The sequence below is a fragment of the Hoplias malabaricus genome, chromosome 1, assembly GCF_029633855.1.
Source record: "Hoplias malabaricus isolate fHopMal1 chromosome 1, fHopMal1.hap1, whole genome shotgun sequence".
NCBI classification, from domain to species: Eukaryota; Metazoa; Chordata; class Actinopteri; order Characiformes; family Erythrinidae; genus Hoplias; species Hoplias malabaricus.
In genome coordinates, this window is record NC_089800.1 from 28,345,462 (window position 1) to 28,362,213 (window position 16,752).

Sequence of the window (16,752 nt, forward strand, 5' to 3'; positions counted from 1 at the left end):
GTAGTAGTTGCTCTGTGGTGCTGTTGCCGTGAGTTAGAAGTGTGGGTAACCTGGGATGTCTTTCCACTATTGCGACTTCTACGAGCACTTAAAAGATGGTCCAGACGAATAGCCAGGTCAAATAATCCTTCCAGTGAGAGATTCTTATCCTGACAGGCTAATTCCGACTGGATATCCCCGTTAAGTCCGTTACGGAAAACAATGATTAATGCTGGTTCATTCCAGCCGCTACCAGCAGCGAGGATACGGAATTCTAAAACATAGTCAGCCACCGATCTGCTGCCTTGACGAATCTTTGCGATTATTTCGCCATTAGATCTCCCCTCATTAGGACGATCAAAAACAGTCTTAAAGTCCTTTTCAAAACAATCGTAGGAAATGCTCTGTATGTTAGGCCAAACGGCCGTAGCCCAATCGAGAGCTTTACCAGTTAAGCGCGATACTAGAAATGATATCCGAGCGAAATCAGAGCATGGAGGGGAGCTATTGAAATATAATGAGCATTGCAACAAAAATCCCCGACATTTTTCCATACAACCATCATACTTTTCCGGTTTACTCACGCTATACGGAGATGATGGAACAGAAACAGGTGAAACTTCACTCGAGGTTGACGGAGGCTCGAGCAGAGGAGCAAAAGGTCGTTGGGGAACGAGATTCTTTAAATGTTCAGAAATCACCGCCATCTGCTCTTGTTGCTGGCTCTGCTGTTGTCTCAATAGAGTGACCGACTCAGACAATTGCTGCAATATCGAGTGATGTTGAAACATTCAGTATTGCTGTCAGGCTTGGTAAACAACAGAGACGCTCGCGGGTGTTTAACAAAAAGAGATTTACTTTAAAGATGTGCAAAGCACACCGTAAAAAGAAAACAATTACAACAAAAGGGGCAATCCAAAGAATAGTGAGGGACAGGCTAGGGTCAGAAACACGACGTAGTAAATAGTAGCAGTCCGTAATCAAAAACACAGAGTCCAGAGAAACGTAAGCAAGGGTCATACACGGGTAGGCTTTCAGAGATAAGGTTCGCTCGGTACGTAACATGGGTTAGCAATACTTCGCAAAGAGTGAAGGTAAGAGTCCGGGTTTTTATGGTGAGTGAGTGATTAAGCTAAAACCGAAACAGCTGTGAATCAGAACTCAGGTGACTTGGATCGTGTGAGAGGAGTTCTACTGGTTGTTGATGTCAGGTGACCATCAGCTGAATCCTGGGAGTTGAAGTTCTCTGAGTCTTTCCCAGCCTCAAGTCTTGAAGTGTCCTGATCTGAGGGAGGAAGCGAGACGTCCGCCGCTACAGGCGTGACAGTTGCGACTCACTGTCCTTAATAAAACCATTACTTTACTACTACTGACAATATAACTGATATTACTATTATTATCATTACTGATATTCTACCACTGCTTCTAGTATTTCTGCTATGACTGCTACTACTACTATTAATATTAATACTAATAACACTACATCTACTTCAACAACTACTACTGCTGCTGCTACTATTCTGTTATTACTGCCACTACTACAACTACTACTACTATTGCCATTATTATTATTGCTGCTGTTAGTACCATTGATGCTATCGCTACTTTTACTACCACTGCTTCTATTATCACTATTTATATTTCCAGTAAAAATAAAACATGTCAAACTGTTTAAACCTAATGTATGCTCTTAAAAAGGCGTGTTATTATATGGTGTTGAACTCTGCTGTAAGTTCAGGGTCTGATTATTCAGGGCTGCTCTGAGTGCGTATTTGTTGAGACAGTGAACGTCTACTCCTCCCTGAAGTCCATTAGAATCCATCAATATTTAATCAGGTTCATCACACCATTCACTTTTCTCTGATGAATCCTCATCTAATATTAACCTTCTGTGTTGGGAATGTGTCCTCTGCTGGCTGACCTCTGTCATTTTAAAATGTTTTAGAAATGCTCTGTGTTTGAAAATGGTTTTGCTGTAGGAGGTGTGATAGAAGCACAACAACGGGATAAAACATAAATCATTGCTAAAGGAAAACACAGTAATAAACACATCCCTAAGATGATGCATTCATAAGGCTTCATAAACATGGCTGTGTACATTTAATCATATGCATTTTAGGCTTAATACAAGCATTGCACTCTATTACCATGTTTGCTAAGTGGTAAGGATCATTAAGGTACTGAGTTATAAACAATTTCCATAACAAGGATATACTATTGAAATTTAGGCATTTATCTAAAACCAAAATATATTTCATCATTGACAATGTTGGTAATTTCTGTGTATAGACTCCTGATGTTGGATCAAGGTTTCTTCTGTAAAGGCAATGGTTCTTTGGAGAACCACAAAAATCCACAGAACCATTTGCATTCATAAAGGAATACAGATAGATGGGAAATGTATTGTAAAAGTTTCTTTGTAGAACCTTTTTGAACATTTCTATATAGAACCATTCAAAGTTGACAAAAAATGACCTCCATTTAACATCTTTTTAAAGGCTTTTAAAAGCGGCCTGGTAAACTTACCCGTATAGTGTGTCTTTTAAGCGAACATACCATGTTCTAGATAAAAGAGGGTGACACAGAATTGACACAGAATTGAAGCTGATGGTTTGACTAAAGCTGAATACAGCTGTCAGCCAGGTAGTTCAGTGTGTTAGTACACCTTGGTGAGTCTGATGGTATATCAGGTGCATATATGGCTCCATTGAAGTTGTGTCCATCACACTGACATACACAATATTATGTTTTCTATAATGAACAGAGAACACCATTCTCTCTAGGAGATGGAATAATGGCAGGTGTAAATGAGAAATGCTGTCAGATGTCTGCAGATAGAAAGACAGGGTAATCTCACAAATTATGTGGAATTTCTAAGAATAATCCACTTTTTTCAAGATAAATTGTGTGTCTGTGAGAGAGAGAGAGAGAGAGAGAGAGAGAGAGAGAGAGAGAGAGAAAACCTGGCATGATTTATGATTGCACTAGGGCAATGTATGAGCTACATTTTGTCTATTCAACCATAATACCCTCAAATTGATACAAAATGACAGTGTACATGACAGCTGGCAAGTGATGGTGGTCAGATGCAAATAAAATGTCACTTTGAGTTTGCTTATATTTGTTTTGTACTTGTCTGGAGATAGTAGGATCATTTAGAAACACTTCTTTGGATCCTTAATTATATTTGTAGTACTATGCTACAAACATGTAATGAGGCCTACCCGGAATCACTGAGCACAAGGTAAGGACACATCCTGGAGGAGGTGCCAGTTCTTCACAGGGTAACACAAACCTATGGATACTTTTGAGTCACCAATCCAATGTGTGTTTTTGGACTATGGGAAACCGGAGCACCTAGAGGAAACCCACGCGAACACAGGGAGAACAAACCAAACTCCTTACAAAGAGTCACCAGGAGCAGGGCTCTTATTGATATTTCAATATAATGTATTTTTTATTGCACTATTTTAGATTTAGGGTTAGACTTCGTGGTAAGGTTACAATCAAGGAGACAATTTAAAAACTCTTGTTCATGACGCTTCTTGTTCCACGGTGGTGCAGCAGGTAGTGTCACAGTCACATAGCTCCAGGGTCCTGGAGGTTGTGGGTTCAATTCCCGCTCCGGGTGACTGTCTGTGAGGAGTTGGTGTGTTCTCCCGGTGTTCGCGAGTGTGTGTGTGTGTGTCTGGGTTTGCCCTGTAAAGGACTGGCGCCCCCTCAAGGGTGTAATTCCGCCTTGTGCCCAATGATTCCAGGTAGGCTCTGGACCCACTGAGACCCAGAATTGGATAAGCGGTTACAGATAATGAATGAATGTTCATTATGCTTTTGCATGATCTTATTTAATGTCTTCAGCAATATCTAATGAACCACTAATACTCAATTAATGGTAAACTAAAATTAAGATTAAAGGGGAGATAAAATTGTGGTCTCTGACTTTTGCACCATATTGTAAATTATAAAAAAAAAGACCTATTTTAATGATTTCTGAATTGGCACAGTGGTCAGCAGATTGCTGAAGGCCCATTGTGTTGTGGACATTGTTAAGGATGTAAAAGGCCTGTGGCAAATTGCCTGATGGTGCTGTAGGACAATGAACAATTAAACAACACAACTACCCAGTAAGCTTCCAGATTTTACACACACACACACACACACATACACACACACACACACAAACCTTACAGTTCAGTAATGATGATTTCTCACACTGCTGGAAGACCACAGCAAGCAGAGTCTATTCTAAATTCTATTCGCTAATAAGGATTGCTTATTCCAATCAGCTGCGGGAATTTAGTCGTTGGAGCTTGATCTATTTTAAGGCTGATGTCCTCCAGAGAAATAACACACCACATGCTTTAGGGTGATTCTTATTAAATGAGCAAATTGCCAGCTATGGCAGTGTGTAGGGCTCCCTCAGTCATTAAATTAGGAAGGAAATTGGTGTTGTTAATCCTGTAAATATTAACGCTGCGCACTGAAGTCCAATGTTTTAGGAGCACAGATAAGTAGCCTAAATACTAAACACCACCAGGCGCAGTGCTGCCTATCAAACTGCAATCCCCGAAATATTCTCAGCCCAATTTTCCCCGCTGAGTTCATATGAGGCAATAACACTTCCATCTCAGATACAGAAACAACACAACAACAAACAAATAACTGCCTCAAGAAATTGGCCATTGAATTAATGGGAAAAGCACATGCTTTTAAAGTTAAAGCTCCATTATTTGTCAATAAAAATGAATGATTACTGTTTAATTACATATAATAGTTAAATAGTTATGACAATATAACAAATAACAATTAAATGACAAGTAACAATTCAAGGTCCACAATATTTTACCAATAATTTGGAAGTATCAAATGCCATTACAGCATCTGTCATGAAAATTTTCTAATCTAGTAAAGCAAGGCAAGGCATGTTTGTGTATAGAGGACCTTTCATATAAAATGGCAGTTCAAAGCAATTTCCAGGAACAAAAGGAAAAATAATAAACAATGAATTATAAGAATTAAATTATATATTAAACTACAACACTAAAGGCCAATTTATTCTTCTGCACTGACTCAGTACAGAATCTACATTGTAGCCTTATGCTGTGAACTTTAACATTGCAAGGCAGCCGTGGCCTGGTGGTTAGGGAACTGGGCTTGTAACCGGAAGGTTTAATCCCCAGAGCCCTTGAGCAAGGCACCTAATCCCCAACTTGTCCCCCAGGCATTTTGGCTAGGGCTGCCCACCAGGCATGTGCGCTCACACACTAAATGTGCATTTCACTGCATGGATTGGTTTAAATGTGGAGAACAAATTCCAAGCACAGTGGCCAATAAAATTAATTGTAATTCTGATTCTAATTCTAATACTTCTCCATTGGTGTGTTTGCATCACTCTATAATTACACCAGCATACCACTAGGGCTGAATCAAAAATATCTTCTTCAATTTGTAGTCCACAATGTAGTGGTATAGCAGTGTTATTTCTATAATCTTTAAAGTGCACTATTTAAGGATTAGTGTGCTAACTAGAACAGGACATAATTTACATGCGGTGCAGTTCTATACAGTGAATAGCCCTATTCCACCAATGACTAATGAGATGATGTGTCCAAACTTTTGACAGGTACTATATAATTTATTTATTTATGCACCACTGTAAATACTGTGGAAGGCACTAATGCTGGACCATAAGGTTCTGTAAGATCAAACGAGCTCATTATGTTCCAGTAGGCCAAAAATCAGGCTCGAGAAACAGAGTATCGAAGTCATTTCTTTTAATACCTTCCTCTTCTATCACTCTGTTGTGTTCCTCTTCTCGTTAATTGCTACCTTGCTGCTTAGAGTAATTAGTGCCATTTATTTCTATTTTCATCAATGTGCTAAATTAATGGGATGATACTTGTTTGCGTCCCTGACTAATGTGTTTTTTGAACCTGGTCGTGACTGAGGAGAACTACCTGCAAAAGGAACGAGGGCAAGGAGATGGAAAAAGGCGCTTACATGGGAAAAAAAAAAAAAAAAAAAAAAAAATATATATATATATATGTGAACAATGCACCTCTCAGAGCTCAGAACTAATCGCCACTGGTATCTCTCCAAAATGTGCAGCAAGTCATAATCCTTAAGAAAACAGGATTAAGGCCCAGATGCTGCTCCAATAAGGAGAAGCACAATGCCACAGTCAATTAGTGATAAACAGCAGGCTTTTAGCAGGCATCACCCCTGGCCAAAAGCCCTGTGTCATAGAGGGGATGAGTGTATGAGGCATGATGGGCTGGGTTTCGGAGGGGCGGAAGTGTAAGACATAAAGCGAAAGGCTGAGCTCTTGACTTGTTTTCCCAGGGCATCTCATCTCTAACTGCTCCGCCTGTGGCAGTGATTTGAACTGGAGAATGACTGGAAAGGGCAAATGACTGAAGGGAGAAGAGTCAAAAGGAGATGTGTGTGGACTAGAGTGAGTAGAGTAAGGGGGTGGAGTGTGATGGGGAGGGGCTGATCCCCTCTCAGACCAGATGGCTTCAAGGCAGCTTCCGCTGAACGTCTGTTTCCTGTCACAATTATGAGATGATCCGTGGGGGTGGGGCATGTTTAAGGAGAGTGTGGGTTCATCCTCATGGTTTCTTATTCCTTGCAGTTTTGTGTCTTGCAGCATGGTCTCCACCATTTGACTTCAGGTTAGCTTAGCCCACCTCCAATATTTATCAAGGTGACAGCACATCAACCCAAAGGGTACCAATACACATTCAATAAATGTCAATAAAAATCCCAACAAATACTCACAGATATTAAATAAAAACACAATAAACACCCCAAAATAAACACCAATAAATGTCCAACAAACATATAACAAAGAACAAAATATATCCAACAAAAACCCCCAACAAATATATACAAATATCACAATAAATATAATAAATAAATAAAAACAAACACCATCCAACAAATACCCCCAAATACCCATAAACATCAACAAACATGCAATAAACATTAATAGACCCAACAAACAACCTACACACACAAAACACCCTAACAAACCCATAAAAACACCAAAAAAATAAATACCAACAAACATAAAAAAACTGACTTTATTAACATTTATCATTACATCTCTAATGAATCTCAAAAAGCCAGCACTTTTAACATTTTTATTGTTTACATAGTTACATTAATTAAGTGTTTAAATAAGTGAAATCTATTTAAAAAAACGTACAAGTCAACAGCAAATATCTTGTGACCTTAATGTTTCTTTTTTTAAAAATCAACCATAAATACACTGAATTTACAAATGAGTGTTTTTCTTGACTCACTATACCTTTCAATTATCAATGACAAACACCCAGTCTGTAGCACAGACAGGTGGCTGGTGTACTGCTGGTGTTTGGCAGAGCAGTGCTGCTGGCAGATGCCAGTAAACTCATGCTCCAGACACAGGTAGACTGCCAGCCGGCTTCTCTGCTGGTCTGCCAAGGTATATTTTGGCTAGACATACATGTAACAAAACGCCTTCTGTTTTGGAGTCACTGAACAGAGCTGTGCTTTAAAGAACAGAACACTGAGAAAGAATTTCCCAAATATACTTAGCTTTGAAAATGGGCGCATAAAAAGAGGTAATGTAAAAAGAGTCAGTAACATCTGCATTGTTTACATCCAAGAACTAAGATCTGAGAGATGGTGCTAACATCACAGAATTTCCCTACACTATGGTCAGAATTCCTCAGATAATCAACATTAAGACTGTAAACCATACCAAGGCATGATCACAAACCAGTACAGTTTGTTTGTGATCACTAGGGAGAAGGCGATATATCCAAACCCTGGGGACAAAACAAAACAAAACAAAGAAAAAAAATGAAAAAAACAAGAACAACAAAAAAAGTATAATAATAAAATTAAATAAAATGATAATAAAATAACATTCATTAATAAAAGGGAATCCTCTTCTGCTCAACCCTTTGTCAACAGAGGGAGGTGAGAAAGCAGGTAAACATATAGAGCCCCCTTGTGCAGATGTTTGTAAGTGCATATAGTCTTAAACTTTTGGAGTTTATGCAGTTTGCCATTGTTTTTAAGAGTAGATTTATTGAAATTAAGTATGTATTATGAACATATGGCATAAAGCATAACTTTTCATTTAAGACAATAACCAGTAAACCCTCTATTATTCAACAACTATATTCTATACCAGCTTTACATTAATGTATTATTTGAAGACTGTTTACTTTATATAAGTGGTTTATAACACATATATAAGTAATAAATGAACTATTAATAAAGTTTTACTTGTATACATATATATTCAGCTCATGCCAGTAATTTCAAGGTGACATTTTTGACATTGCATTAACATAACTGACCTTAAGCTACAGTAATGTGTGCTTTTTACATTTATAACATTGTATTAAAGCATCGTTCACAAGTACGGTAACTTAAACAGCGATGTAGACATACAGGTCTTATGGAAGGTTTTGATTGCATTAAAATTAATTAATCCTTTCATCCACGTGCTATCTGTATTCCTTTCATCTCAATGAAGTATTGAACATTAATCATCTTGTGATTACCAGCACAAGCATTTTGCTTTATTAAAAATGCGACAATATTTTTAAATATACATAGGCTGAAAACTGCATGACAGACCAATCAGAATAACCATTTAGAGATTAAACCTGTTTAAACAAGTTCCCCTCTCAGTTCAAAGGGCAAATCTGAATCTTTTCTGCGTCTGTAGGCCACAGAATTGTAACTTGTGTTTGCCAGATCCAGACCTGCAGGTCCCCTCAGTCCATCCTGCTGAGAGACATCCACAATTCAAACAATACTGCTTAGATCTAAAATCAATTTACTGACTAAGATGTTGGTTTTGGCAGTGAGACTGACACTGCTCTGTATTTTGGATTGATGTTGAATGTTCACCTCATGGTAAGTGGGCAGTGGTGTCCTGCCTTGTCGGTCAAGACCAAAGCCCTGGAGAGGCGGTAGAGTGGAAGTTAGGAGGTCTTCATAGGGCCTCCAGTCTCTGACCTCTTCATAGTCATGAGTCAGAGGATTCAACCCATGCCTAGTACCTGCGAGAGCGAAATGATTACAGACTGCTCATTACTGCGGAGGCACTAAGGCAATAAGACATTGTATTTATAGGATTAAAATATGCATGAAGTATAGAAAGTACTGATAATACACTGATAAAACATCATGAATGCTCATCTAATCATGTTTAAATTGAAGATTTAATAACTTTGAAATAGTATGAGAAGGAATCGACACAATGCCTGTTCTAGAACTCTCCCCTATTCACCTATTCTACTTTTTCCATTTCTAGAATGCTCTGTTCATTCACACTGTTCAAGAACAAAGTCAAACATTCACACTGAAGATACCTCTAGAATGCTCTCTACAATTCACATGGATCTAGAACATTCTGTCCCTTAATGCAGTTCTAGAAAGTTCTCAAATAGTAGGGTGTGTTCTTTCGCCCAGTGATTTCAGGTATAGGCTGTGGTCCATAAACTGAATGTGCAGTTACACACAATGAATGAATGTATGTGTCACGATTGGTCCCTCCTGTTGTGTCTTGCTCCTGTTCCATTGCCTTGTCAGGTTTCTTCTTTGTTTTATTTGTTCATGTTCATGTCTCCCTAGCCATGCCCCTTCCTCTTGTGTGATTCACCATGGTGTTTGTACTAGCCACACCCCATTTCCCCTCATGTGACTCAGTTGTGGTTGTAGGTCATTTGTGGGTTTTTGGTCATGTTAATGTTCAGGTTGATGTTACTTTATAGCCCTATTATGACATCATCTGTTACTTTGTTAATCTCTTGTTTAATAAAACATTGATATCTGTGCATATACATCCACCTTTCCTACACAATACTGTGACAATGTATGAATGAATGCATGTGGTTCTAATTTTGTCTAAACACAGTCATCGAGAATGATCTTATCCTTTACATTCTAGAATATTTTGTTAATTCACACCATTCTAGAGCATTCAAATTTTTCTAATATGTTCTATCCATTCACACTTTTCCCAGAACATTGTCAGTTCACACTATTCTAAAATGTACTCCGTCATTTAAACTGTTATACATTATTCTGCACATTCATATATTAGAGCTGACTCAACCATTGCAACTTACACATATTTCTAGAGTGTTATTAGTAGTATGCTCTTCTACAACGTATTGCCAATCCACACTGTTCTAGAATACTTTGCCCTTACACTCTGTGCTGGAATCTTCTCCCTCTTTTGCCCTCATTTATTTGGTTAATTGGTTGTGTTTGAAATCATCCTGAACGAACAGTCAGCATGAATATGATTAATAGATATTAGCAATAATTCTAGATGTTGAAGGGTTAAAGCTGACTTGTCGTTTCTGGGCTTGATGAAATGTCTATAAGCAAATGCTGGCTGTAAGCGTATAGCGCCTAATTCATAAATATTTTCTGGTCTTCACCACCCTGACGCTAGAGAAATAAATCTTTCAGAAAAGAGTTCCTGGCTCAGCAGCCTCTGTGTGTGTGTGTGTGCGTGTGTGTGTGTGTGTGTGATTTCTCACCATTTTCCTCAGCACCCTCGGGACCCTCAGGATGGGGGTACAGAGCTTGCCTGTAGGCCTCAGTGGGGTAGTAGTAGTGATAGCTCTCCTGCTGCAGGAGTAGGAAAACAAAGGCAGAATCCTGGGAGACTCTCATTTGCAAACAGTGAGGTAGTTATAGTGAAACAACAGGGGAAACCTGTCTAATGAGGGATGGCAAAATAAACAGAATGTTTTAAGTGTATCAATCTGTATAGGCTGCATTTTAAAAATTACTGTTTGTTATGGGAGGAGTTTGTTACCTTGACATTTGCTGATATTTCCTGCTCAGTCATATTAACATAATATGATTATTGTGCTACAATTAGAAGCATTTCTTTTTTTAACCATTTACAAGACACTGTGACACATTAAGAATTGCATTTCACATTTTCAAATGATGTAAAAAATACAGAGGAAGTGTTTCAGAAGTGTCTGTATGCTTACATGTTCCATCTCACTGACCCTGCTCAACACTCACTTATTTATAATAAACTTAACTTAGGAAGTAAGGAATTTTGTGTTTGGTAGATTATATCACATGGGCCCTGTCTAGATCAGTTCAACGTGGCATGCTGCTTTTTGGAGCATACACCTGCTGACCACTATAGCAGGGCCAACCCAACCAGCAGGGCACATGCAACACACATAGTCAGCTCTACTGCTCATCCCACAGAAATAATTAACCAAACACAAATTTCCTTACTTTTTGTGCTAGGTTTAGTTGCATTAGAAGCATTGGCTTCTTTCATCTTAATTCTAACCCTGTTTTTTCCAAATTCTCTAGAAGACAAACAAGTGTTGTTTGCTGCTGCTTTCTTGCTCTGTCTGCTCTTGTCTTTTATTAACCATGATATAACCAAAATGTCCACATTGCAAAGAGAAGTGAGACTGAGAAACAACCCAGTCATTACTTTCCACTGAATTAAATACACTGCAGTTATCATTAAAAATTAGCCTCAAGTGTGAGTTTCAGATTTAAGCCAGTAATAATTTTCCACTGAAATGTAAATTACAAATAAGTGAGAGTGCTGGAGGACCAAGATGAAAACTCGTTAAACCACAATGTCAAAATGATGAGATCTTTCTGGATGTTTATCTTATCTCATGAAAATTGTTAGGTAATTAGGTAGGTAATAGGTAATTTTTCTTCTCTTTTTCTTCATTTTCTCTCTCTCTCCTTTCTTATTTATTTGGCTTTCCTTCATTCTCTCACCCCTCCATAGGTCTCATAGATGCTGCCACTGCTGTCCGGCTCTGAGCTGGTGTCGATGAGGAGAGTTTTCTGAGCTGAAATGTTGATCTTTTCTCTGCTTGTGTAGCGGCTGGAGCTGCTCACTGACGACCTGAACTCACTCAGACAGCAGAAAACAGAAAACTGCTTATCAGTTTAATGCACAGGACACAACAGTGTGGTGTTTAGTCTCTGATCATTTCTGACTGATGCTACACTGTGTGCATTGTGGTTAAAAAAGCTGGTATGAGCCTCTCAGTGCTGTGTGTGTGTGTGTGTATGTGTGCAGCTTTCTGAAACTTTTATGTGAGGATCCAGTGAGAGCTGAGTCAAAGCGAGAGATTAACGTGACTCACCCCTCGCTCTCGCTCTTCTTTCCCTCCAACACCCTGCCTGCATTCTCTGAGAGAGAGAGAGAGAGAGAGAGAGGGGGGAGAAATAAATTAATGGAAAAGAAACAAATACAGTGAAGAAAGAAAGAACGAATTAACAAGAAAATGAGAGAGAGAGAGAGAGAGAGAGAGAGAGAATACAGGATGAGAAACACAGCGAAAGAAAGTGAGAGAAGAAAAGAGGGCAAGAGACAGAGGTAAGGATGAGGAGATTAAGAGACAGGGATGCCTAAGTAGGCAAGAAGGGTAAGAGAGATATACAGAATGAGTGCACCACACAGGAGAGGGGGATACTGAAAAATAAACGAGTGCAGCCTGAGTGTGTGTGGTGTTCCTGTCTATTTCGGTTATCAATTACTCAGTGCCTCAAATCACATTATATCAGCCTCAGCACAATCTGAGAAAAACACACATTCAGTCAAACGGGAGAGAGAGAGAGAGAGAGAGAGAGCACAAGAAAAAAAAAGAAAAAGATAAATAAAAAATATGTAAAAGAAGAAAACAGAAAAAAAGGAAATAAAATAAAAATGAAGGGAAGTTGAAGAGAAAGTGACAATGAGGGGGGAAGACAAGTGACAGTTTGAGGGTAGGGAGTAGGGGGAGAGTTTAGAGACAGAGTGATGGAAGGAGAGAAAAGCAGATAGATGGGGAAAGGAAGATGGTAGGAAGGAGGAAAGGAGGGAGGGAAAATGTAAAGGGTTGAGATAAGGGCAGGAAAAAAAAGACAGAGTGGAAATGGCAGCTGCTGAAAGAGAAGAGGTGGCAACATGGGTGAGGAGAAGAGGATGAGACGATACAGGGAAGGGGAGAGTGGATGATGAGAGAGAGAGAGAGAGAGAGAGAGAGAGAGAGAGATGAGATAGTGACAGTCGTATTAGGATTCAGGCGGGCTGTTCTCTTTGAGCGAAACACTGTCGCTGCTGTAAGTCCAGGACACGCTGTCTAACAGCAAAGTGGAGGAAATGTGACACCCAATCAGATCCTCACCTATTAGACCCCGCCCACTTTCTCATACAGGCCTATAGGAATAAACAGAAAAGAGGGAGAGTGGGAGCAGGAGGGATTAGGAATGTGAGAGAAAGACCATTAGAAGAGAAAGAGAGAGAGAGAGAGAGAGAGAGAGAGAGAGATGGGGTTAAAAAAAGAGAGAGATTAAGAAAAAGAGAGAGAAAGAAAATGAAAGAGAGCGTGTCCGGTCATGAATCACTGACACAAAATTAACTCCTCACTTTTAAGACCCCGTCCCTTTTTCCTCCAGACGAATAGGAAGAAGCCGAGGGCATTGAGCAGCAGTAGTAGTCCACCAATCAGGAGCACTATGGCGTAGACGGGGAGGTAGGAGACTGAGGGAAGAACAGACATTAAGGAAGAGTGAGGAGAGGAGTGTGCTCTACAGACACCCTGCTCGATTCAGGACAAGTGCATTTGCATTCATTTCTACTGCGTGTCAGCGAGCATCAAAGTGTGACATCAAAGTACAGCTTTCTTTTGAGCCGCGCTCCAGCGCAGACAGCTTCAACTGAATCTGTCACTTATGAGTGATAGATAATGCCAGCGAAAATGGGTCAAAACCAGACATGCACAACCTACCGTATGGAATATGTATCAAGGAAATTTTATTAACATAAATACCATAATATGAAATGAAGGCCTTGACCAAACACTGCTTAGAAAAATTCCTGCCACCATATGCTGATAACTACTCCAAATTTACATATTGCCACTGAAAGAAGAAAAAAAAAACCCTAACCAATGTGTGTGTAATAACTGTGTAGTTACTCTTTAACAACAGATGTAACAACAGTGTAATAATTGGGTATTTATCTACTGTTACAGATGAATTAGTTTTTTAGTTTATGTAAATGCATACATGTAAACCCTTTTGTTTTTACATGTCTAATTAGATGACATTTTATTGATTGTTACTGTGTAATTATATTGATTATATCATGTGGTAACAATTAAATCGTATAATTATTCATTCATTCATTCATTAATTATCTGTAACTGTAAATATATATATATATATATATATATATATATATATATATATATATAAATATATATATATATATATATATATATATATATAACACGACACAATTATATACATACATCCATATTTGCAATTGAATTGTAACCATGGACATATCACCAAAATTACTCTGTTGTTACAGGTGTAACATATAATTATAATTACACATTTATACCGCCAATAAATTAAAGTGGAACTAAACACTGTTTCTAGGGTTAAACGATAAATCATGAATGGTGCTTTACCCTCAGGAATGATGCTTTATTATACAGTTATCTATGGTGGAGATGTCCATATCTTGATTTTTAAGAAAGATGGACACTGTACATGCATCAACTCACTGAGAGAAAAAAAGACCATTGGTTCTCAGTCAATGAAGGCTATGATATGAAAGCCATTACTGTCATTTACTCTGCTGGTCTTGATTTCATGATTTCTTTTGTGTAGAACTAAGTTAAGAGAATTCAAAGCAACACTATGTTTATTTATTTATTTTTTTATTTATTTATATTATTTTGGTGATGGCAAAATGTAAATGAAGTCCATCAGTGGCCACTACCTAACAAAGCTTCTAAAGCTTGGCTCGGGCCATCCTTCTGGATTGCACGCGATTACATCAGGGTTGACATCACGTCCCTGCTGCATTGTGGTGGCTAGCTATATTACGCTGCATGAGAAAAGGCCTGGCAAATTAGCCTTATGAGCAGAGATATTGATCTGGACTGTGGAATGACAGAGGAGCTCAGAGCTTGATGAATAGCAGCAGCGGAAAGCCATCTGCGAGTGAGCAGAAACGCAAGCACAGCACCTTCTGTGGCGTCCGGCACTTTTGGCCCATGCTCTGTGGAAACGATCTCAGGACCTGGGAGGGGAGAGGAATATCAGTATCAGCATATACATATTACACTTTACATCCACACATCCTGACAGACCTGACGATCCCGAAGAGCTTACAGAGCCCAGGGGCTTTTCATTATTTTTATTTATTACCATCCTAAGACAGAATTCCATGTTTGGGTGGTCATTTTTAATGACTCAAGTAATAGCATAATAATAGTGACTAGAGAAATCAGCACTACAGCATAGAACATTTACCTTTAATAAAGAACCCTTGTATAAGAATTGTTTTAAAGTGTGAAGGACACATCTACATTGCCTCCAAAAATGTATTCATTGGAAAAAACCTCAGCAGGTAATATTTTAAACAAACCTTTGATTCAGATATGATGCACATCCTCCCTCATTATACTGCCCTGGTACAAAGTATTTAGGACATTTCAGACAGTAAACAAATGTACTGCTTTATTAGAGCAAAAACAATGTGGAGAAATCACAGCGTGAATTACATTACATAGCAAAGACAGACTAGCATTGACTTAGCTGTAAAATTCCTCATAACTCAAGTGTTTAGCCTTGTTAACATTGGAGTGTTGTGTGATTTAGACGTATAATGTCTGAAATAAATGGGCAGAGCAATGGTTGACTATTTTCCACTTTGAAACTGCAGCTTCCCAAAGATGGTCTCAGCCAGCCAGAATTTCTTATGTCATAAACCTAAAGAACCCATTAAATTCAGGGGTGGGCTTTTGAGAGTTAATTGTAAATTTGAATATATAAGACATGGAATGTTTTTTCTTTATTTCTTGGAAGTACATTCATAATTTGGATAAACAGAAACAAGTTTTTAAAGACTTCATATGATTACACAATTACAGTTATCCCTCGTTTTTTGCAGGGGATGCGTTCTAAGACTACCGGCAAAAAACTAATTTCCTCTACTAAAAAGTAGAGGAAAGATATTTTTTTAATGTATTTAATGAGTATTTGGACTTTTAAAACCCTCCCTGTTACTGTTAACAACCCACCCTTTGCATTAAACAGTCATTCTATAATGTTTTTCAGCTGGAACTACATGTGATATCATACCACTTTCTTTAATAGAGTAATTCCTAAGCTGTGATTTAGCGTAAGTAAATTTCACTCGGATGTGGGCATGAACAATACATGTACTGTACGTAAGAAATACTTGTAAATGATATATTTTGTCACCTACAGGCCTAGTCTAATACATGTAAATAATAAAAAAGCCCCCTTGAAAACACCTGCGAAGTAGCAAATCCACGAAAGATGAACCGCAAAGTAGCGAGGGATTACTGTAAACTTTAACTGGAGCCTATAATACAGTCTGCACTAGTATTTCTATTGTTGAAAGAAAAAAGACAGTGTCAACCTTCCCACCAGTTTCTGAGTGTGAGACTAGTCCAGGGTTCTGGGAGGATGCTGGAACTTCAACATTCAGGCATGAACTTTTCTGCTTTTGTTGTCATTTAATAAGCAAAGTAACACATCATGATTTAGCTCGGCGCTGGTGAAGTGCAGAAGTGAGTGTGAAGTGGAGATTGGAGTGGGCGGAGGCACTAACGATGTGGTTTCGACGGGACAGATCAGACATATCACTACATGATTACTGCAATCTGAGCGTGTTGTTTTCCCGCTCGTGTACAATCAGCCGAGTTCTGCCTGCCGTCTGCTTTCTGA

At 38.6% G+C, this 16,752-nt stretch overlaps 1 protein-coding gene across 1 annotated transcript in view; it reads right to left on the reverse strand.

The window, feature by feature from the left end:
• Positions 1-7,274: 7,274 nt before the first annotated feature.
• nphs1 (NPHS1 adhesion molecule, nephrin) overlaps positions 7,275-16,752 on the reverse strand; it is a 140,362-nt gene continuing 130,884 nt past the window's right edge. The window contains exons 27-34 of the mRNA XM_066682248.1: positions 15,023-15,076; positions 13,409-13,522; positions 12,144-12,189; positions 11,770-11,899; positions 10,536-10,623; positions 8,893-9,044; positions 8,646-8,766; positions 7,275-7,793 (exon numbers count right to left, since the gene is read on the reverse strand). Coding sequence (XP_066538345.1) covers positions 8,650-8,766; positions 8,893-9,044; positions 10,536-10,623; positions 11,770-11,899; positions 12,144-12,189; positions 13,409-13,522; positions 15,023-15,076 — 701 coding nt within the window. The 3' untranslated portion in view covers positions 7,275-7,793; positions 8,646-8,649. The remainder of the gene's footprint in view (positions 7,794-8,645; positions 8,767-8,892; positions 9,045-10,535; positions 10,624-11,769; positions 11,900-12,143; positions 12,190-13,408; positions 13,523-15,022; positions 15,077-16,752) is intronic.